We start from the raw sequence: 23535 nt of genomic DNA, 5'->3' as shown, positions 1-23535 counted from the left end.
GTGGAACGCCATTTCCTTTCAAATTTCCGTGATGTTTGCTTCAATTTGCGGGTATCCGAGTTATACCAGGGTGCTAACCTCCTGTGCTTTATAGGTTTCCTTTTCAGGGGGGCAATAGAGTCCAGTGTTGTTCGCAATGAGCCTGCAGTGCTATCAACAAGATGATCGATTTGTGAGGAACTGAGGTTAGCGGAGGAGTCCTCTATTATATTAAGACATGGCATTGAATTTAGTGCCAGCGGTATAATTTCCTTAAATTTAGCTACAGCACTATCAGATAGACATCTAGTGAAGGAGTTTTTGCCTAATGGTGTGTAGTCCAGTAATAGAACTTCAAAAGTTATTAAGTGATGGTCTGATAAAAGAGGATTCTGTGGAGAAACTGTTAGATTTTCAATCTCGATACCATAAGCTAGAACAAGGTCAAGGGTGTGGTCAAAACAGTGAGTTGGTTTATGTACACACTGAGAGAAGCCAATGGAGTCTAATAATGAGATAAATGCAGTACTAAGGCTATCATTAACGGCATCCACATGAATATTAAAATCACCTACAATAATTACTTTATCTGATTTGAGGACTATACTTGATAAAAACTCAGAGAATTCAGATAAAAACTCTGAGTAAGGACCAGGTGCTCGATACACTACAACAAATAGAACTGGCTGTAAAGTTTTCCACGTTGGATGTGAAAGACTCAGAACAAGGCTTTCAAATGAGTTATAATTTAATTTAGGTTTAGGAATGATTGACAGACTTAAGTCATAAATAGCTGCAACACCACCTCCTCGGCCGGAGCCTCGAGGAATGTGAGTATTAATATGACTGGGTGGAGTGGATTCATTCAGGCTGACATATTCTTCAGGATGCAGCCAAGTTTCAGTAAGACAGAATAAATCAATATTACAGTCTGAAATTAAGTCATTTACTAGTACAGCTTTCGATGACAGGGATCTGATATTTAGGAGTCCGCATTTAATTCTCTTGTCTTGTTTTGAGATTGCAGAGTTGCTGTTAATTTTTATTAGATTTTCATGCACAACTCCTCTTCTGTGGACTTTTGATTTGATTAATTTAATTAATTTAGGTGGTCGGGGGGCAGACACAGTCTCAATGGAGCAACTGATCTAATGGAAGCTCAGAGAAGCGTGTAAGACTGCAGCTCTGCCTCCTGGTCTCAACTCTGGGTTGTCAGGCTGGTTGTTGGCTAATGAAATGGGTTAAATTTCTAGAGATGAGAGCCGCTCCGTCCAAAGTGGGATGGATGCCGTCTCTCCTAATGAGACCAGGTTTTCCCCAGAAAGTCCGCCAATTATCAACAAAGCCCACATCGTTTGCTGGACACCACCTTGACAGCCAGCGGTTGAATGATGACATGCGGCTGAACATGTCATCACTGGTTAGGTTTGGCAGGGGCCCGGAGAAAACTACGGAGTCCGACATTGTTTTGGCATAGCTACACACCGACTCAACATTAATCTATCTTATAGACGTCCTTAAATCAACTAAGAGCAAGATTGCCCTGACAGCTGATGCCTGGACCAGTATTGCCACAGAGGCATATTTTGGCATCACTTGTCACTTTAAGTGATGACTGGGAACTCACTAGCTTCTGCCTCACCACCATGCCACTGGAAGAACGACACACTGGAGTTAACATTGCTGCATGGATTGAGTATGCCATGGCAAGGTTTGAGGTCCCTGCTAGCAAGATTGTGGCTGTTGTCCATGACAATGGCTCCAATGTTGACACAGTGCTGGCTGCAAACATTTTGAAAGAAAAGCATGGGTGGAATTCAGTCCGCTGTGCAGGCCACACTTGGCCACAATAGGTGATCGGTCATGCTCTGAAACATCCTCAGATCACTAAAACACTAGGAGCAGCGAGGTGTCTTGTAGAGCACTTCAAAAGAAGTGAACTAGCCTCAAGCAAGCTGAAGACCAAATAGAAACAAATGGGAATCCCAGAGAAGAAATTTATCCAAGATGTCTCTACTAGGTGGAATAGCACCTTTTACATGGTGACTCGTCTGCTAGAACAGAGATGGCCGCTGACTGCAACATTGTCTAACCCAAACAGTAACACAGAAAGGGAAACAGCATCTCGACCTGAAACCAGACCAGTCGGCCTTGCTTGAGGAACTGGCAAAAGCTCTTCAGGCCTTTGAAAGTGCCACTGTCTACCTGAGTGGTGAAACCTATGCTACCGCCTCTGCCCTGCCTCCTCTGGTCAGAGGGCTTCAGAAGTCCACTCAGACCACCTATGATACAGCTTCTGTTTCTGGCATTCCAGGCAGCTGCTTCACAGGAGACAACTGCACGCTGGTCCAGAGAAGTCACTGTCAAAGATGACAACACAAACACACAGATCATTGCAGCTGCACTGGACCCGCGTTTTCAGAAACTGAACACTGAACCTGGTGTCAGAAATTTCAAAGTAAAGTCCAATCTCTTGCCTTACAGTCCATGCAAGAAGAAACTGCAAAGAGGCAGTGTGCCAGTGAGAATGAGGAAGCCATTACATGTGCTAAGAGAACTTCAAATGGGTCTCTTGATTCACTGTTTGGATGTGACTCCTCAACAGATACTGACAGTGAGACTGCTGAACAGGATGCTCACAACCAAGCTATCACCAACGAGGCAAGATTTATGTGTTTAAATAAGAACAGTTCTTATTAATTAACATTTAACATCAACTGTAACATGCCATACTTTTTCACAAGCCTAATTTTCATCTGTTGTCCCATTGCAGGTACTGATGTACTTTAATCCCCTATCTTGGTGGAAGTCAAATGAAGCAAAATATCCAAGTCTTGCATCATTAGCCTGGTCATTCTTGTGCATTCCTGCCACTTCTACTCCTTCTGAGCGACTGTTCTCAGCTGCTGGGAACATAACCTCCAAGAAGAGAGCCAGCCTCACACCTGAGTATGTTGATATGCTCACATTCCTGCATTGCAATTTGAAGAATTTGTGAATTATACAGTCATTTGTACTGGATTTTTTTTAATTTTATTTACATTTACTAGTTTTATTTGAAATTTTGGACTTGGCAGCACTATTTCAAAAAGGTATAGTTATAGTATAGTAAAGTTATTTGTACATTATGTTTTTGTTATCACAACTTGCACTTTAATGTATTATTTTGTCAATTTATGTTTCATTAAAATAACAATTTAAAAATGCAGTTGTTTCAAAATATTATGTTTTCAAATACATGTTTCATGGGTTTTTAATTTGCTCTGAGAATATGAGGTAAAGTCGAAAATAATTGTGACTAATCGAAAAAATAATCGTTAGATTAGTCGACAACCAAAATAATCGTTAGTTGCAGCCCTAGTGTTGGCCTTGTATGGCTATTTCCTGGGTTAAAATCCCAGGTGGCGTTGTTGACGACACACACTACACATACACACGCTCACACAAACACACACTCAGACCCGCTCTCGCCACAGTGGCATTAGCATTAGCATCTAGCTGCTCAGGTGATGGCTGGGGCCTGTCGCAGCCTGTTTTAGAAGCATCATTTCTCCCTCGGCCTGCCATCATAGAGTGTCCGCAAGTAAAAAAATAAGTTTACCTATAGTAAAAGGCTGCAGTATTAAGGCTTAAAGCTGGCAGAAAAAATACAAAAGTGTAATATAAAAGTGTAAAAAAAAAAAAATATCATTCCAGCGGAGCCTCTGTGAAACGTGTCTTACATCTTCCTCGTTCCACCAGGGGTCCCCCCCACTGTTGAAATTTAACCGCCGCTGCTAAGGAGAGGAGAGGAGGAGAGGGGAGAGTGCATAGAGGGCTGTGTTTTACCTCAGACATTTATTCTATTAATTATTTTGCATTATGGACGTTTCTGAAGGGGCTATGCCCATAATGAGTCTTAGTGTGATCAGCACTCTACAGAAAATATCAGTTGAACAGGCGGTGCTTCAATCTGGTCCAGGACACATGTGCTTACACAGTGCTAAAAGAATGTGGTCACGTGTGGCCAAGACCACCACTGACTGCGGTCTGAGTCATAAAATCCTAAGGCATTCACACCTGTACTTGGAGCTGTCCACTTATGAACAGGCGCTCACAACAAATAATACCAGGCCTGACCAGCTTGTTTGTTTTAGTGCTGCATCACTAGACTAACAAGAAGCTTCTTTCCACAGGCTGTGAGACTCGATTCATCCTCAGCACTCCACCATGAAAAATAGTTTCCATTTTATGACTAATCTAACCAGATAACAGAAATTCTGACCCGATGACCGGCATTAAGAATGATTACAATAACGTAAAGGTAGGATTTTGTAATATTTTGTTTAGGACAGCAACCGATGGTTATTTTCATGCTGGTTGTTTTCTCCATTAATCCTTTGATCGGTAAAAATATTGAGAACTGTGGTCACAGTAAGCCAGAGGCCCAAGTGACACCTTCACAATGTCCAGTCCAAACCTGAACATTATAAATACAATGAAATGATTTAAAGGAAACGCAGCAAATGTCATACCAGCTGTAAAGCGGCAACCACATGATTTTACTGGAAAAATAACTGAAACCACTATCAAAATTGTTATCAATTAATTTTCTGTCAATCAACTGATTAATCAAATATAAGCAATATATGTAAAAACTGATGAATACTTGAATTTATAACAAACCATATTGTATAAGCCCTTCATTTTTGTGCAAAAAAATAATAATTTCCAGTGTAACTGGTAATAACTATAGCTGTCAGATAAATGTAGTGGAGTAAAAAGTGCAATATTTGCTTCTAAGATGTAGTAAAGTGGAACTTTAAAAGTAATATGAAAAGAAAAGGCTAAATTTAAGTACAAGTATCTCAAATTTGTAATTAAATACATTACTTGACTAAATGTACTAGGGTGCCACCAGACTGAGGCGTGCGTTTTTTAAATTTATTTTACACACCCAGATCTACTTATGTTACTCCAAATAAATGAAAATGTTTCAAAATTCACTTTTGGAAGAAGGTTTCCTGGCACCGACTCCAGATGCTCCATCCTCTGCTGATGGTTGTTTGCGTCTCTTGTGTGTTGGTGGGATGTTATCCCCCTCATCAGCTGCAATAGTTTACTCTGCTGATGGTTCTATGAAATACAAAATATTCAGTCAGACATGTGAGAATGACCACAATTACGGCTGGATGGTACAGCAAAAAATTATCCACAGGCAGGTTTAAGGTGGGTCACAGAGGTGGTTCTTTATTCCTCCACCTCAGCAAACAGCATAACACATCAGTACCACCTCCCCCAGGTTGTTAAAATGGCCCCCATTTATAGGGTGTCACAGCTAATGACCCTGGAAGATTCCATCCACAGGGATCCACTGCCTATCAACATGTTTAACCCACCATTTTTATTCCTATATTTACACCACCTTATCAGTAACAAATACACACCCTCATTTGCCTCCCCTAACAACAAAAATACACATCCCACTTTGTCTTTTTTCCTGGGGGAAGCCTTTTGCCTGCACACCCTGAAGACAAACACTGGTGAGTAAACAATACACTTGACTTCTTCACTGCATGCACTTATTGAGCAACACAATACACATTCTTAGCTTAGCTCCTTGTTGAAGGAATTAACACATTTAATATGCACCTTTAACCCTCTGTCCCGCTGCTCTAGGTGGAGCTGCGTGGCCCACACATCACCCACCTGTAAAACCAAGACCCGACCAAGGACAATAAACGTTCAATAAATACGATAAACATATCCATACAAATGTGCAAAAAACAGTGTTAAAATGTATTGTGCAAATCTCCAATAAAGTGCTGTTGCTCCTCTGCATATGTAGTCACACTCAGTCCATAGTGCGTGGTGCCATGTGTGCAAAGCCTGGTGACGATGTGCTCTTCGTCAGATTTCCTCCTCCCTCTCCCCAAAGAGAACAGTACCTCATTCCTCTGACATTCTGGACAGACAGTCCGCCACCACATTTGACTTCCCTGACCTGTAGTGCACCGTGAAGTCATAGGGCTGCAGGGCCAGGTACCACCTAGCGATGTGCATGTTGGCATCCCTCATGCGATAAAGCCACTGCAAAGACCGATGATCAGTTTCCAGGAAGAAGTGCCGCCCCAGCAGATAATATCTGAGGGTGTCGATGGCCCACTTCATCGCCAAGCACTCCTTTTCCACTGTAGAGTACCTTTGTCTCTCTGTCCAGCAGCTTCCGACTCTCCTTCCACCACCACCTCCTCTCCTTCCACCTCCTGCAGAAACACTGCTCCCAGGCCCACTCCAAAAGTGTCCGTCTGAATGAATGAATGAATGAATGAATGAATGAATCTTTTATTGTCATTATACTGGGTGTACAATGAAACTTTGTTAGACTATTCTCGGTAAAAGACAATTAGTTAGACAATATAAAACATATATTAAAAAAAATTAAAAAACATAAAAGGCACACATGGAGATCAACAGAACAAGACAAGAGCAGCAGTATATATAAAATACAATGTCTGTGCAGCAGAAAGGTATCAGTGCAGCTTCAAATAATGATAATAATAATAATAATAATAATAATAAGTGATAGCAGCAGCATGTATAACATGCGTGTGTATAACAGTGACTGTTATGATAGAAGTGGGATGATGTAGGCAACAGCTCTGGGGTAGAAGCTGTTTCTTAGTCTGTTTGTTTTGGTTCTGATTGTCCTGAACCTTCTGCCAGATGGTAACAGCTCAAACATGGAGTGACCGGGTGTGGGGTGTCTCTAAGGATGCTGAGGGCTTTCTTGTTGAGCCTTTTTGTGTAAATGGTGTCCAGTTCGGGGAGCTTCAACCTGATGACGCGCTGAGCCACCTTCACCACACGATAGAGACTGTAGCGTTCCGCGGCTGTACAGCTGGCGTACCACACTGTGGCGCTGGTGGTCAGGATGGACTCGATGGTGCTTCTGTAGAAGTTGAGGAGTAGTTTGGCCCGCTTCAGTTTCCTCAGGAAAAAGTCTCTGTTGAGCTTTATTGACCAGCTGCATGGTGTTGTTCGTCCATGCCAGCTGGTTCGACAGTGTGACTCCCAGAAACTTCAGCTTTTCTACATCCTTCACCGTCTCCCCATTTATGTGGAGGGGTGCGTACGGTTCCACCTTAGTCCTACAGAAGTCAGCGATCATCTCCTTGGTTTTAGAGGTGTTGAGGATGAGGTCGTTTGCTCCGCACCACTGTATGAGATGATCCACCTCATGCCTGTAAGCTGTCTCATCCTCCTCTGAGATCAAGCCAACTACAGTCGTGTCATCGGCAAACTTAATGACAGTGTCTGAGGGGTAGATGGGGGTGCCTCTATTTTCTGCAGCACCTGTTGCAGGTGCACCATATGCTCCTCCCATGATTGGCTGAAAATAACTACATCATCCAAATATGCAGCCACACAGTCAGATAAATCCCTCAAAACATGGTCCATTAGTCTTTAAAACGTGGCTGGCGCCCCCTGGAGACCAAATGGCATGACCTTAAACAGATACATACCAAATGGTGTTCTGAAAGCTGTCATCTCCTTGGCATCTGGTGCTAAGGCAACCTGCCAGTAGCCCTTGCTGAGGTCCAGTGTGGTGATGTACCGAAAGCTGCACACTGTATTCAGGTATCTGAAATCAATACAAAATCTGAGAGTACCATCTTTCTTTGGGACCAATACAATGGGCCTGCCACTCACTGTTATTCCCAGCTCCAACATCAGCCTAATTTCCTTTTGCAGCAGAGGAATCAACCGCTCAGGAATCCTGTAGCTTTTCTACTGCACTGGGGCATCTCCCTTCAGCCGAATCCTGTGCTGCACCAGTCAGGTGAAAGCTGGTGTCTCCCTGAAGAGTTCTGGGTCAAGCAGGGGCTTCGCCTCTGCCTGCTGGGTGAGAGACAGATGTGACAGGTCCACTTCTGGGCCCTCTGCTGTTGTGGTGGTAGCTGGGAAGAACTTGTCAACAGTATCCTCCTCCTGCACCTCACGGACCAAAAGCTGCTGGTGCACAGGCTCTGAACGCACCTGGACCTCCTCAAGCAGGTTAACATGAAAAGTCTGGTATCTTTTAAACCTGTCCGGCATAAAAAGTTCATGTGTGACCTTACCCGCACGTTTGCTGATTTCATATGGTCCATGCCACTTAGTCAGCAACTTGCTTTCACTGGTTGGCAACAACAACAACAGTACTTTTTGGCCTGGATGAAAGACCCGCTCTCTGGCCTTTTGATCATACCACACCTTCTGGTTTTGTTGAGCCGACTCCATGTGTTCATGTACAAGCGCCATCATCTTCTCCAGTCTCTCCCTCATTTTTACCACATATGCTACCACATTTTCTCCTTCTGGCTTCGAACTCTCCCAGTAATCTTTCAGCAGGTCCAGCGGTCCTCTCACCTGGTGCCCATACAACAGTTCAAACGGAGAGAAGCCCGTAGATGCTTATGGGACCTCTCTGTACGCAAACAGCAGGTATGGCAGCCAGCAGTCCCAATCCGAACCTGTGTGAGACACAAACTTGCGCAGCATGTTTTTCAGTGTCTGGTTATAGCGCTCCATCAGCCCATCCGTCCCACAGTCTGTTAAAATCTCCTTGGGTATGCCTACTCTAGAAAAAAGTTGTAAAAGGCAATCTGCTACTTGTCTAGCTTTGAAAGACCTGAGAGGGAAGGCTTCAGGGTGCCGTGTGGCATAGTCGCACATGACCAAAATGTAAAGGTGGCCTGAGGAACTTTTCTCAAATGGGCCTACAATGTCCATGCCTATCCTCTCAAAAGGTGTATCAATGATGGGCAAAGACTGTAATTGGGTACGTGTAACTCCTCTAGCAGAGGTTAGTTGGCAGGTTTCACAGGAAGCACAGCACTGAGAGACTTGAGTGTACATCCCTGGCCAAACAAAGCAGCTTCCAATCCTGTTCAGAGTTTTCTGGAAAGCCAGGTGACCTGCCCATAGAATTGAATGCCCCATCTCCATAACTCTCTGTCTGAACTGTTGTGGCAGTGCTAAAGTCTCAGTTTTTTCCCCTTTTCTGATAGAGAAGACCCTCCTTCACCATGTAGGTGTCATCATCTAAACAGCTTGGGTTATTTTGTTGAACACCCTCCACATCTGTCACCTTTTCAAACTACTGCTTCAGTGTCACATCTTGTTTTTGCAGTGAGCTCAAATCTGGGGGAAACTCAAAATCAAGCAGTTCTGGTGGTTAAGGAGAGCTTTGTGCTCCTTGTCTAAGTGAACCCTTTAGCTTCTCCCGTCTTCACTGTGCTTGTGACTTGTGAGGTTTAACTGGCCCTGCTTCCCAGTCTACCTCAAAGAAAGGCAGCTCTCTGAGGACTCCCTCTGCACTCTGGTGGTGACACAGGCAATGTGACTGAATCACTCAATGGCTCACTGAAATCGGCTACTGAACTCTGATCCTCCTCACTGCTCCCGTCAGGTTTGCATATTGGCGGGGTCATAAGGTCATAGAGTGTGGGTACATCATCGCCTAGAGCAGCCATTCCTGACCCCAATTGGGGTCGCGAGATGATTTCTGGGGGTCGCCAAATCATTTTGGAAAAATATAAATGCGCAAAATAATGAGCGTCCAACCGGATGTTACAAGGACGACGAGCGGTTGGTCTCAAACAGGCATTTTATTACTCAAAACCAGTTGCATGTCTGCCCTTCTCATTCACACATACAGACACGGCTCTCTCTCTACCCCGCCTCTCACCGTGGGGGGAAATAAAAAAAGAAAAAGAGAGAGAAAAAAGGCGCGTTGTTGTTTTAGCCACAGCTGCAGCAAGTTTGCTAGCTGGAAAAATGGAGCGATGGCTTAAAAGAAAAAGTGTTCCAGCACAAGACAGTCAGCAGCAGGGGTCCCAAGATCAGCCACCAGAACCACCACCTGAGAAACATATGGCACTGAGAGCTTGAAGCCAGCAAAACTAAAAAGACATTTAGAGACAAAACACAGCAGCTTAACTTATAAGCCAATTGATTTTTTTCAGCGCAGGGAGCAAGAACTAAAAAGGCAAAAAACAGTGGTGAGTGAATATTCTACAGTCCCTGCTAAGGCCCTGGCAGCTTCATATGAGGTCGCATATCTGGTGGCTCAATCGAAAAAGGCTCACACGATTGCGGAGAGTCTCATCCGTCCCGCAGCTGTAGCAATCACAAGAGCAATGCATGGGGAGAAAATATCTAACACTCTTTAACCATTCCCCTGTCAAATGACACCGTGGGGCGCCGCATTCAGGACATAGCAAATGACATTAAAGAGCAACTCATTGACAGAGTGAGGAAGAGCAAATTGATGAATGCACAGATGTGTCAGGAGATGCGCAGCTGCTGGCCTTTGTGAGGTACAGCTACGAGGACATGTTGTTTTGCTCATCAATGGAGGGAACATGCACTGGACGGGACATTTTCAACAAGCTCAACAGTAACATACAAAAAGAGAGACTGAGATGGGAGAGCTGTGTCTCTGTGTGCACAGATGGAGCTGGAGCTATGCAGGGGGCAAGAAAAGGTTTGAGGGCCTGCGTGTTAGAGGTAGCCCCCATGTGAAATTTCTGCACTGTATGATCCACAGGGAAGCACTTGCTGGCAGGTGTCCTCCAAACATCAGTTAAGATTGTCAATTTCATTAAATCACGGCCACTGCAAAGCAGACTCTTTGCCACACTCTGTCATGAAATGGGATCAGACCACGAAGGACTTCTCTTTCACACAGAGGTCAGGTGGCTTTCTCACAGCAAAGTTTTAACGAGGCTCTTTGAACTGCGTGAGGAGGTCCGCATATTTTTATCAGACTGTAGTTCTCCCCTTGCTGACTATCTGACTGACCCAAAGTGGGTCACGAGCCTCGCATATTTAGCCAGCATTTTTGACAAACTAAACAGCTTAAACTTGTCCCTACAAGGCCCAAACACAAATGTCCTTATTCTCTCTGATAAGGTCATGGCATTTAAGAGAAAGCTGAAGTGGTGGGCTGTGCGAGTGCAAGGGGGAAGTGTTGAAATGTTCCCTGAGCTTGATGACTTTATGGAGAGTTACGACATAACCATTCAAACTATGAAAGGAATTATTGCCTCTCACCTCAGAAGCCTGCTTGAAAGTTTCAATAAGTACTTCCCAAATGATGACACGCCGGAAAAGTACGACTGGATATGCCAGCCTTTCACCACCTCCACCGCACATCACCTGCCATCAGAGCTGCAGGACGCCCTGCTAGATCTCTCCTCTGACCGCACGTTACAGACTGCTATCTCGGCATGCGCACTGGAAGAGTCCTGGTTGTCAGTAGCAACAAAGTACGCAGCACTGTCAAAAGCTGCAACCGATGTACTATTTCCATTTGCATCCACATATCTGTGTGAAAAGACCTTTTCTGCACTGACAACAAAATACAGATGAATGACAACAAAATACAGATGAATACTGAAAAACAAATACAGATCACGACTCCTCAGAGTTGAGAGTGATCTTCGCGTGGCCGTGTCTAACATAAAGCCAAGAATGCAGCTGCTCTGTTCAAACAAGAGGCAAACAAAAGGCCCAGCCATCACATTACATAGTGGTTGCAGCTATTTGGCTTTGTGAAGAAAAAAAAAAGAAGACAACGTTTATAGAGTTAGGAGTTTGTTTTAACAAAACTTGTTAAGTTGTTGTTATGACACAATGTTATGACGTTCTTTTTCATGTTTAAGCTCTCAGCAACATAGATGTTTAAAATGAAACATGGGCAGTTTTTCTCCCCAGTGTGTTTTGTTAAGGCTTCCTAATTAGCATGTGCTGGTTATCATTTTATTTCATTAAAAAGAAAAAAAGTTTGCGTTAATTGTTTACATTTTAACCGGCTCAACTACCAGCAATATGATGGGATGTAGCGACCATCGTCGGTCTGTAACTCACGTGAAAAGTCAGACTCTTGTTTGAAAATATTCAAAAGTGTTTCAAAATAAAATGATAAAGAAACTAATAGCTGAAGTGTGATCATAAGTGCTTGTCTGATTTGTAAATTCGACGTAGCCTACGGTGTATTGATTGTGTGTGGGTGGGGTGGGGGGGGGTCAAATCAATTCAAATTTTATTTGTATAGCCCAAATTCACAAATCACAGTTTGCCTCAGAGGGCTTTACAATCTGTACAGAGACGACACCCTCTGTCCTTCGACCCTCGATTCGAGTGGGGAAAAACTTGCCCCCAAAAAAAGGCCCTTTTAACAGGGAAAAAAAAATGCGGAAGAAACCTCAGGGAGAGCCACAGAGGAGGGATCCCTCTCCCAGGACGGACAGACGTGCAATAGATGTCGCATGTACAGAGCAGATCAACGAGATCACAATGTATTCAACTGCGGACAGCAGTGCATATTGAATTGGGGGTCGCGACTTAAAAAGGTTGAGAACCACTGGCCTGGAGTGTATGGCAATGTTGGAGCTAATGCCACAGGCAACATTAAAGTCTGCCCCCCCCCACAGTCAGATAAACTTCAGCTGTAGGATAAACATGCTCATCTCCATGAATACAGCTTATCCGTGATCTGTCTTTACTCCATTTATCTCTGGGGACCAAACCGGACAAAACTACAGTCTGAAAACCTGCAGAGTCAAGTAATGCTATTTCACGCTTTCAATTGATCAGAACTGGGGCTGCATGGCCTGCGTCCCTCACTGTACCCACTGTAGCTGGCCTTGGAGCAGAATAAAGGAAAGATGGTTTAGTGTGGCTCAAAGCTGGGCAAAATGGTTTTCTATGCCCTAAACCATTACAGTGGTAACACCTGACATCGACTTTTAGCATAGCTTGTGGCCTGGGGAGTAAACTGCCCATCACTTGAAAACCATCTACCTCGTGACTTGACCAAGCCCCTGTTTACCCCCAGAGGACTTACTTGAATGGACCTGGTGGTTCTCCCAGCCAAAGGTGGCAGCTCAGCTTCCTTTTCTGGCTGATGTGACGATGCCGGCCAGGCGTGCAGCTTCCTCTGCTGTCTTGGGGTCATGCTCTCTGATCCAGATCTCCAGCTCTGCATGGACCATCCTCAGGAACTGTTCAAGAATAATAGTGTCAACTAGTTCTTTAACTGTTGATTTCTCTGGCTTAACCCATTTGCAAAAAAGGTCTTTTAGATGCACATACAGCTCTCTTGGAGTTTCACCAGGCTCAAACTTGAGGGACCGGAATCTTCTGCAGTAAGTATCAGGTGTAATTTAATATTTTGCCAGAATTGCTGCTTTAACTTTGAATAGAATAGAATAGTCTTTATTGTCATTGTCGAGGCAATGACATTTTGTTGGAGTAGCCTTCCAGCTGCCTTGTACATATAAATAAATATAAAAATATAAAGAAAACAATCAACAATATAACAATAATTAAAATGTGTGCAAAGAAGTCCAAGCCTTAAAGGGACCAGTAGTGCAATGTGTGTGTGTAAGTGTGTGTTGATGGGGGGGGGTTTCAGTGTGGGAGGGGGGTGGAGTTCAGTAGTGTAACAGCTCTGTGGTAAAGGCGTTTTTTAGTCTTGTTGTGGGGGCGCTCAGTGTTCTGTAGCGCCTTCCTGAGGGCAGCGGGGCAAAGAAGCAGTGACCAGGGTGTGTGCCGTCTCTGGTAATTCTCTTAGCCTTCCGGATGCAGCGGGTCTGGAAGATGTCCTCTTGTCTGGGGAGCTTTTTCATATCTTTCAGATTCTTTCATGTCCATCAGAACACAAGCACTGCGGGCTTTGCCGGTGAGCAGAGGGACCAGACGCACAGCCCATCCATCTTTAGGCCAGTGACAAACCTGGGCCATTCTCTCAAATGTTGTTAAGAAATGCTCAATGTCATCATCTGGACATAATGGCAGTAGCTTGAGTTCCCTCTGTCTGACAACCCAACTTGCCTGGCTCATCATTTCATCTGGGTCATCAAAATCACCATAATTTTCATCATTTATTTGTGGGCGCTGACTCTCATCCATAGTGTCCGGCTCTGTTCTTTGTTCTTCTCTCCTCATGTTAACTTGTTGCTGCATTTGGGAGACTTGATACTGCATGCGTCTCCATCGCTGTTCTTGAAGTGAGGACTCTTTCTCTCTTTGCTGGTCTCTCTCCGTTTGTGCTCGCATGAGTGATTTCACCATACCTGCTAATTCATCCAGCTTGTCTTCTGTTTTAGCATCCGTCATGGTGTCTGGAGCACCTGCTCCGCAGGGCCCCTCATCTGGTTCTTCTTGGACATTTTTCTTCCCCTGCCTTGGCATCCTTTGCTGTAACGTGGGCCCCAGCTTCTGACACCACTTGTGAGAATGACCACAATTACGGCTGGATGGTGCAGCAAAAAATGATCTACAGGCAGGTTTAAGGTGGGTCACAGAGGTGGTTCTTTATTCCTCCATCTCAGCAAACAGCATAAACACATCAGTACGACAGCTGGTGTCACAGCTAATGACCCTGGAAGATTCCATCCACAGGGATCCACTGCCTATCAACATGTTTAATCCACCATTTTTATTCCTATATTTACACTACCTAATCAGTAACCTATATACACACCCTCATTTGCCTCCCCTAACAAAAAAAATACACATCCCACTTCATATTACATTTACTAAAATACAATACACACATCCACCACCCCCACACCAATTTACGCTTGGTTACCTTTTTACTGGGGGAAGCCTTTTGACTGCACACCCTGAAGACAAGACTGGTGAGTACACAACACACTTGACTTCTTCACTGCATGCACTTATTGAGCAACACAATACAAATTCTTAGCTTAGCTCCTTGTTGAAGCAATTAACAATTATTATGCACTGTTAACCCTCTGTCCCTCTGCTCTAGGTGGAGCTGCGTGGCACACACAGCACCCACCTGCAATACCAAGACCCGACCAAGGACAATAAACGTTCAATAAATACGATAAACATATCCATACAAATGTGCAAAAAATAGTGTTAAAATGTATTGTGCAAATCTCCAATAAAGTGCTGGTGCTCCTCTTAAAGTGTCTGTGCAATTATTAAACTGTAGTCACACTCAGTCCAAAGTGCGTGGTGCCATGTGTGCAAAGCAAGGTGACGATGTCCTCTTCGTCACAAGACAATACTTCAATTGTGCTGTAACAATGCGGACCATAAAAAAAAAAATTGTGTCAAAACATTTCAGTGCTATGAAAGATTCAAGTTTTAAAATTCTGTATTTGCATTCATCATTTGCAAATGCATTTGAATGTTGTAGAACTGATTTACAATCAACTTCTTCACTGTCACTGAATTACATCCAGTATTTACCTGAAAAAAGGCTCAATTAACCAATCTTTTAAACACTGTTTAATCTATTGAAGCTCACAGGGACTCAAGCTCTTATTTAGTCTGACGTGTTAATGTTGCTTACAAAAGGCATGTACATGTACATGCTGCACTGACTTTGGTTTATTACCGCAATACATCAATTTCGCCACCATATCAGACTGGGCAAGACTGGCCTGTAAATGTATATAAGTAAAGCTTACAGAGCTTTTTATGATTAAAAAGCACTATAACATTTGAATTTCTCAACTAATTTCAATGAGCCATTTTTATATTCAATGGTTTATTACTATTTTTTTACTACTCTCAAAACCAGTTGAGAAATTACAATGCTATAGCACTTTTCACCCAGAAAAACCACAGTTCCCTTGTTTATTTGTATTCGTGCACAGGCGAGTCTTTGCCAGGTCAAATATGGCGGCGACGTTGAGGTACAATCCAGCAGCCAATGCAGTGTCTATATTTCTATATTTTTGGTTGAAGTGGTGGGCGTAGTATTCTGATCTTTTACTTTACCTATACTTAAAGTAAAATAAATAATATCACACTTACAAGGAAATATCTTTCACTGCAAATGTTACTGAAGAATTTAAGCAGAATTGGGATAATGTAATTCAAATATTTTCAGTAAAAGTAATGGTTGCAGTAAACTATACCAGGTTGTGACTGTTTTATTCTACCTGATCAGCAACAATGCCTCTGCACCCCCAAACTCAGGGTTGAAAAGATGGAAGGAATCTTTTGTTTATTTTCAAACGCTTTTCATCTACTGATCTTGTGTAAAAATTCGACTTTGCAAGAAGGTCTTACAGCACCATCTCCAGAATATGCGCCATCCTCTGCTGATGGTTGTTTGCGTCTCTTGCGTGTTAGTGGGATGTTATCCCCCTCATTACCTGCAACATTATTTTCTGCTGAAATACATAATTTAGTCAGATATGTTCTTCAGTTGTGCTGTAACAATGCTGACCATAAAGTGTCAAAACACTTCAGTGCCATAAAAGATTAAAGTTTTAAAATTCTATATTTGTGTTAATTTGCAAATGTATTTGAACGTTGTGAGGAAATGTACCATAAAAGACGTCATCTTGAATATGAGACAAAAATAAATGGTACAACAACCTACTTAAAAACTAAATAAAAAATACCATCAATAGAAGGTGAATGGTTTCCTTCCTCTCTGCACCCATCTTTATCAACACTACCCAGAACTTTGTCTGCAGGAGACATACCAAGCTTATAAATCTGGTCAAACAAAAAGAATGGTAGACAAAGGAGAATGGAAATCAAACATACTATTTGGATCAATTGTGATTTCATTCAAATTCTTGTCATGGAACTCGACCAATCTTTCCTGCTCAAGTGCCATAAAAACTTTGCTGATCTTCGCGAGTTGCAGCGTCTTCTCAGCGAGTCGATAGAACTCACGATGTAGTCTGATGTCGTGGAAAGTTGGCCAGTTGGTCCATCTCCGTGTCTGTCTTGTTCAGGACTGTTGAAAGGGTCGCAGAATGCTTTCACAGTTTGGTTGATGTCAATGCCTTGGGACACTTTGCACCACACGCATTTGCAAAGCCACGAATGCAGTCTGAACCATGGAAGTGTGACATAGCTGCAGGTCTCGCAAACATGTAACAATTGTCTTTAAGAACCCCTCAAGCCTCTCAAGGATGTCTAATGCACAGAGCATTTTTTAAGTCAGAAGAATTGGAACTGGTCTGCCTCGCTTTCCTCTGATGATAATCGTTGAGAAATGTCTGAGGTGGAAAAAAGCTCTGCAGACAGTGCCCAGTTCAAATCCTCATGGGGCTCAGATGTGTCCCTTGACAAAAATGCATCCTTCCCTGCATCTGTTGAATAGCAGGGTTTGTTTTAAACAGACCTTTGCCAGATCTATCCAGGCCTTTGTAGAAGGACGTTCGGACAGCGCACCACTGCATTCACCTTGGAAGTCATTTAGAAACCGATGCGTTTTTTGAATTTCTTCAGTAAAGGGAATTACAGTTGGTGCATTCCACTTGGCTTCAACAATGTTCCTCAGTGCTGTTGCAGAAACCATTGCATTCCACTTTTCACTGTGCACTTGCTGGAATTCTGTGGCATGCTTCACAAGTTCCTGATCATTGGATATTAGCGCCTGAGCTTTGATGAGCTTACTGACTTTTACCAGAGAGTTTCCAAGTTTAGTTGCAAGTAACGGAATGGCAAAAGTGTTTGTGCTGCTCTCATAGCCGCATGTCACTTTGACAGCTCTGACCAACTCTAGGTATAATTAATAAAATCCTCCATCTTTGTTATTGTAAATTGTGTAATGTAAATATGTAAATTTCCTGGCATTAGCCAGCAGTCGTCCCAGTTCACACATTTTTTCTCAAGTGCACTGTTGATTTTTTGCTGTCATCCCACCTTTATTGAGCATGTGCTCTCCAAACTCACGCGGCCATTTTTTTGTAATTTCTTTGAAAGGACTGGGATTCATAGCACTGAAAACTTCCCACAAGTGCCTGTTCATATGCAAAAGCACAAGACCTGTGTATGTACACAGAGCCTGAACACGGTTCTTTCCGGGCTTTGGTTTGATTGACCCAGGCTTGAGTTTACAAATTTGCACATGTCGCCACAGAACCTCTCTTGTAAAGAGTCCTTGGCAGTACGCACAGCTCATGATATCAGTTGCCTGCACTTCTTTTGGTGGCTGTTTCAATGGGACAAGTTGCCCCTTCCCTGACTCCATGACAGCAGCATTATGAACATAGTTGCCTCTGTGACGAATATATTCTAGCTGTTGTTTTCTCTCTTTGGATCCCTTTGGAAAGCTAAGAGCTCTTGACACATCCATTTTATCTTGGTGTGCACTTTCAAGATGCCTTGCAATTTTGGCGTATGGCTTACTGCAATAGACACAGAAGTGTCTCTTATTGTAGACTCTTTTGCCATTTTTTTTTGGAAAGCACCAACAACTACGCTGCCATTGGGGTCCTGACTTGAGCAGGGTTCTTCTTCAATAGTGGTGACAGATGCGATGTAGTTGATGTCCAAGTCAGGTGTTGTGCCGTCACATATGGTGGGACTCTCCATACCGCAGTCATCCAGTAAAACATAAAGAAAGTATTTTCTTTGTTTGGGATCATGGCTTTCATCACTGTCTTAAGGGGGGGGGTGGATACGGTACGGCACAGTGTCGCTGCACACAGTCTGTCAATCCGTGAGAGCGCGCGCACACACACAGCCTTATGGTACATGTATGTATAATGTGTGATGTGGTTAACACGGTTAAGTCCACTTCTGTGTGGCCCTATGAGCCTATCATGCCACTACAGCTGCAGAATGGTTTAAGCTACAGATTCTGTAGAGAACAACATCAGACCTTATAGAGCAGAAGTGTATTTTCTGTTAAGATTGGTTTCATTTCTTATCAGCAGCAATACACATGAGTTAGTTGGCTGACAGGAGGAGCAGGCATAGTGCTGCAGTTATGCAAAAAGATGAAGTCAAATACAGAGATGATCTGTTAATGTGTCATACTGGATTGGATTTAGGTTTCATAATGCAAAGACCTGATGTTTAGACTTGTGAGAAATTAAATAGTTTTCCATTGAGTAAGAAATATACTGTAAACACCATATCAGGATGTGAGAGCAAAAGGGGAGAAACCCCTTTTGCCGTAAGTGTCAGAGTCAGACGAGAGACAATTGCCTCTCGTCTGGGGTGTTACAGGAAGATAGATGGTAGATGAAATTTACATTCTAATGAAGTATCAAAAGGGTCACTGTCCTGGGAAAGAGACGATCCACCAAACATCAAGGGGTCATTGTTCTGGGAAGAAATGTTGTAACCCCCCACTCTGTTTTGTGTTTAAGTCAGAAACATTTGGAAGACGGGAGAGAACACTTCAGGTCTTCGCTCCATGCTGCATGTATTAAAGAGATCCGATTCATCACGCTGAGTCTACAATTCTTCTGAGATTTAGCAACTCTCAACCTCACAAAGGAGAATTTCCCTTACAGACTGTACACTTAATTTTCATATCACTTGCAAGACAGTTGGTTGTGGTTGAATATGAACAGATGTCTTACAGATGTCTCTTTCCCTATTTTGCAGGTACTTGGAGTACAAAGCAGGACCTGCATCACTGGCAATGGCAGACACCACACAGCAGACAATACCTTCCTTTGCACAAAGAATCCACTTATATGCCCATTCATCCAGGCAACAGGCCATTACACAAGCCATCCTCCAGGACCATGTCATTGGATGCTCTCTGCCCCTGTCTCTAGTAGAAAATCCAAATTTTAGACACTTTCTTTCTGTCATAGACTGCAAATACACTCCTGTGTCTAGGACCAGCTTGACAGAGAAGCAGATACCTTATCTAGTCAGTAAGGTTAAGGATGACATCATCAAAGCGGTGGAAGCTCAGGCAAGTGTTGCGCTTACAACCGACCTCTGGTCTGACAGGAGGCTTCGCTCCTTCCTTGGGGTTACTGCGCATATTGCCTGCGAAGACAAGGACTCCTACAGTTAAAAATCCTTTCTGCTGGATTGTCGGCATTTCACAGGGAAGCACTGTGGTGAACGAATTGTAGTGAGCAGGTTTGGATATGTAATGAGCGCGCATGCGCGAGTGTTCAGATAGGAAGTGATGCTTCAGTAAAGAGTCAACTACACGTCTTGGTCTCTGGTCCGTTTGTTGTATTACGAGGTACAAATAAGTACAAGACATGGTGTCAGAAGTGACCGTCCTCGCCTCTGATAAGAAAGCAACTACCCGACGCAAGTAAACGGAAGGTTCGTTGCAGTTTACCGACGGGAAGAGAACTTTTCGCCAACTCCAGTGAAGTGAGTGAACTAGCAGAGCTAACGTGAAGCTACGTTGACACAACAACGGTCAATGATACAGAGGGGAGCCTTCGGAAAGTAAAACAGAATGGATTCTCTATTTTCGATTAGTCCACCAGAAGCATTTGACTTCGGAGACTTTGGTAGTTGGCCACATTGGAGCCGACGCTTTGAAAGATTCCGCATAGCAGCAGGACTTAATCAAAAAAGTCAAGAGTATCAAGGGAACTCCCTAGTGTACACTATGGGAGATATGGCGGATGATGTTCTGAACACGTTAGCACTGTCGGATGGGGACAAGAAAAACTATGACAAAGTAAAAGAAGCGTTTGACAAGCATTTCATTTGCAAGCATAACGTTATCTACGAGAGAGCTAAATTCAACAAACGTCGCCAGGAGCCCGGAGAAACGGCAGAAGCGTTTATTACAGCTGTGCATAAAATGGCTGAGCATTGCCAGTATGGAGTTCTCAAAGATGAGATGATCAGAGACCGCCTTGTCGTAGGTATCAAAGACCACGCACTTTCAGAGAAATTACAGCTAGATTCTGAGCTAACTCTTGTGAAAGCTACGACGAAAATCCGACAAAGTGAGGAAATTAAAAAGCAACAGCCTGTATTAAGAAGTAGCACTGATGCCACTGAGGCAAACATGGATGCAGTTGGATTCAAGTTCAAACAGAAATTCTCCCCACATGGGAAGAGTGGCTTTAAGCCGAAGGAAAGAACAGTGCAAAATTATGCAAATGATAAATGTGGCAGATGTGGAAGGATACATGAAAACTCATTCAATGCATGTTCCGCCCGCACTGCTGAGTGCAAGAAATGTAAGAAAAAGGGACATTTCGCCGCTGTCTGTAAAACTAAAATGAGAATGGAGGAAATTAAAGAAAGTGACTTGGATGAGAGAGTTGAGTCATTGTTCCTGGGCACAGTGAATTGTACAAAATCCGACACATGTTGGCAGAAGTCAGTTGCAGTGAATGGCCAGCAGATGGTGTTCAAGTTGGACACGGGCGCCGCAGTGACAGCTATCCCAGCACGCTTGTACTCAAAAAAGCTACACGGGGGGCTGTTACCGACAACCAAAAGACTGTGTGGACCAAGCAACGCTCCCATAGAGGTAAACGGACATTTTACTGCAGAGATTAGCCATAATGGAACTGTAGCAAAGCAGCAGGTGTACGTTGTGCCAGGTTTAGTGACTCCTTTGCTGGGATTACCTGCTATACAAGACCTTGACCTGCTCAATCCAGTACAGGCTATCACAACAGCGGAAACAAGCTACAAAGAACAATATCCCAGAGTTTTCACTGGCTTAGGTAAGCTACAGGGAGAATACAAAATTAAACTAAAAGACAATGCCTCTCCCTTTGCCCTCGCTGTGCCACGTCGCGTGCCATTGCCATTAAGGGGAAAAGTCCAAGAAGAGTTAAAAAGGATGGAGGAAATGGGTGTTATTTCTCCCATAGAGGAAGCTACAGAGTGGTGCTCAGGTATGGTTGTAGTACCAAAACCAAATGGAAAAATTAGAATATGCGTTGACCTAACCCGCCTGAATGAAAATGTGTGCAGGGAGCGACATATTCTTCCAGCAGTTGATGAAACACTAGCTAAACTAGCCGGAGCTAGAATTTTTTCCAAACTGGACGCCACTGCTGGTTTTTGGCAGGTGCCTTTGCACAGAGCTTCAGCCCCACTCACCACCTTCATCACGCCCTTTGGTCGTTATTGCTTTAATCGTCTCCCTTTTGGTATATCGTCGGCCCCTGAGCACTTCCAGAAGAGATTGACGCAACTGCTGGACGGCCTGGAGGGAACCTTATGTCATGCAGATGACATCCTGATTTTCGGTGCCACCCCCACAGAACATGATGAGAGAGTGCATAAAGTGTTGCAAAGACTGCAGCAGCATGGCCTCACTCTAAATGACAAATGTCAGTTTGCCGTGAAGCAGGTCAAATTTCTTGGACATGTTGTGAGTGCAGAAGGCACACATGCAGATCCAGAGAAGATCAGAGCGATTAGGGAGATGCCACCACCGACAGACGTGTCCGATGTGAAGCGCTTCATGGGAATGGTCAACTATGTGGGAAAGTTCTCACCTAACATTGCAGAGCTCACAGGACCTATTAGAGAACTCCTGAAAGCAGAAAACATGTGGATGTGGGGAGCAGCGCAGCAGAGTGCATTTGATAGAGTGAAAGACGAGCTCAGTTCATCTGCTGTCCTTGCCCAGTACAGCCCAGACAAACCGACAAGAGTGTCAGCAGACGCCTCTTCGTATGGGTTAGGAGGGGTGCTGTCTCAGCTTCAAGACTCAGGAGATTGGAGGTCAGTGGCTTTCATATCCCGCAGTATGACTGAGACAGAGCGCAGATATGCCCAAATTGAGAAGGAGGCCCTTGCAGTCACCTGGGCTTGCTAAAGATTTCAGACTTACCTCCTGGGTCTGCACTTTGTGATGCGAACAGATCACAAACCGTTGATCAGTCTCCTCAGCTCAAGGCCGCTTGATGACGTCCCACCTCGCATCATGCGATTTAGGTTACGACTTATGCGTTTTTCCTACACGATCATACACGTACCAGGAAAAAACCTAGTGGCAGCCGACGCTTTATCAAGAGCGCCACTACAGTCGACAGCAACAGAGGATGACCTTGTGCTTCAGAATGACGTGAACGCTCATATCCAGGAGGTCATTCAGCAGCTCCCAGCCTCACCTGAGAAGTTGCTACAAATAAGGAGAGCTCAGGAGGAAGACCCCGTGTGTAAGCAGCTGTCCTCCCTGATCCACACAGGGTGGGAAAGAAACAGTTCGGCACCACAGTTAAAGCCCTTCTGGCAATACAGAAATGACCTGCTGATGGTAGATGGCCTGCTAATGAAAGGAAACAGGATACTGATCCCATTAAGCATGCAAAACGACATCTTGGACAAACTACACCAGGGTCATCAAGGCATGGTGAAATGCATGGCCAGGGCGCATGAATCAGTGTGGTGGCCAGGGCTGACCACACAAATCAGAGAGAAAGTACGTCAGTGTGAAATTTGCGCTAAAGAGTGTCAAAATGCCACAGAACCTCTGATAACCACACCCTTGCCTTCACGCCCTTGGGAGCGGCTAGCAGCTGACTTATTTGAGTGGAAGAAGGGTCAGTACTTAGTTGTCATTGATTATTATTCACGTTACATTGAAGTTGTCAATCTTACACGCACTTCAGCAACAGCTGTGATCGAGAAGATGAAAGCCATCTTTAGCCGCCACGGAGTGCCGGATACACTCGTCACAGACAACGGACCACAGTTTGCTGCCACTGAGTTTGCAGATTTTGCTAAGGATTACAACTTTCAACACGTAACCAGTAGCCCCCGTTACCCACAAAGCAACGGGGAAGCTGAACGGGCAGTAAAAACTGTCAAAGCCTTGCTGCAGAAGAGTGA

At 43.9% G+C, this 23535-nt stretch overlaps 1 protein-coding gene across 7 annotated transcripts in view; it reads right to left on the bottom strand.

Moving 5' to 3' along the window:
• Positions 1–232: 232 nt before the first annotated feature.
• LOC311253688 (uncharacterized protein) overlaps positions 233–23535 on the bottom strand; it is a 46344-nt gene continuing 23041 nt past the window's right edge. Inside the window, exons 4-7 of one of the 7 annotated variants that reach the window (XM_084384186.1) lie at positions 7485–7603; positions 5963–6266; positions 5611–5667; positions 233–5094 (exon numbers count right to left, since the gene is read on the bottom strand). In XM_084384186.1, the coding sequence (XP_084240312.1) occupies positions 5634–5667; positions 5963–6266; positions 7485–7603 (457 nt within the window). In that variant the 3' untranslated portion in view covers positions 233–5094; positions 5611–5633. Of the gene's footprint in view, positions 6267–7484; positions 7604–12853; positions 13512–23535 lie in introns of those variants that run through there. The other 6 variants (XR_014621811.1, XM_084384187.1, XR_014621809.1 and 3 more) reach the window with 6 other exon arrangements.

The sequence above is a fragment of the Pagrus pagrus genome (genome assembly GCF_965226575.1).
Source record: "Pagrus pagrus genome assembly, contig: HAP1_SCAFFOLD_33, whole genome shotgun sequence".
In the NCBI taxonomy this organism is placed as follows: domain Eukaryota; kingdom Metazoa; phylum Chordata; class Actinopteri; order Spariformes; family Sparidae; genus Pagrus; species Pagrus pagrus.
The sequence above is the reverse complement of the archived record's forward strand: the minus strand, read 5'-3'. Positions and strand labels throughout refer to the sequence as shown.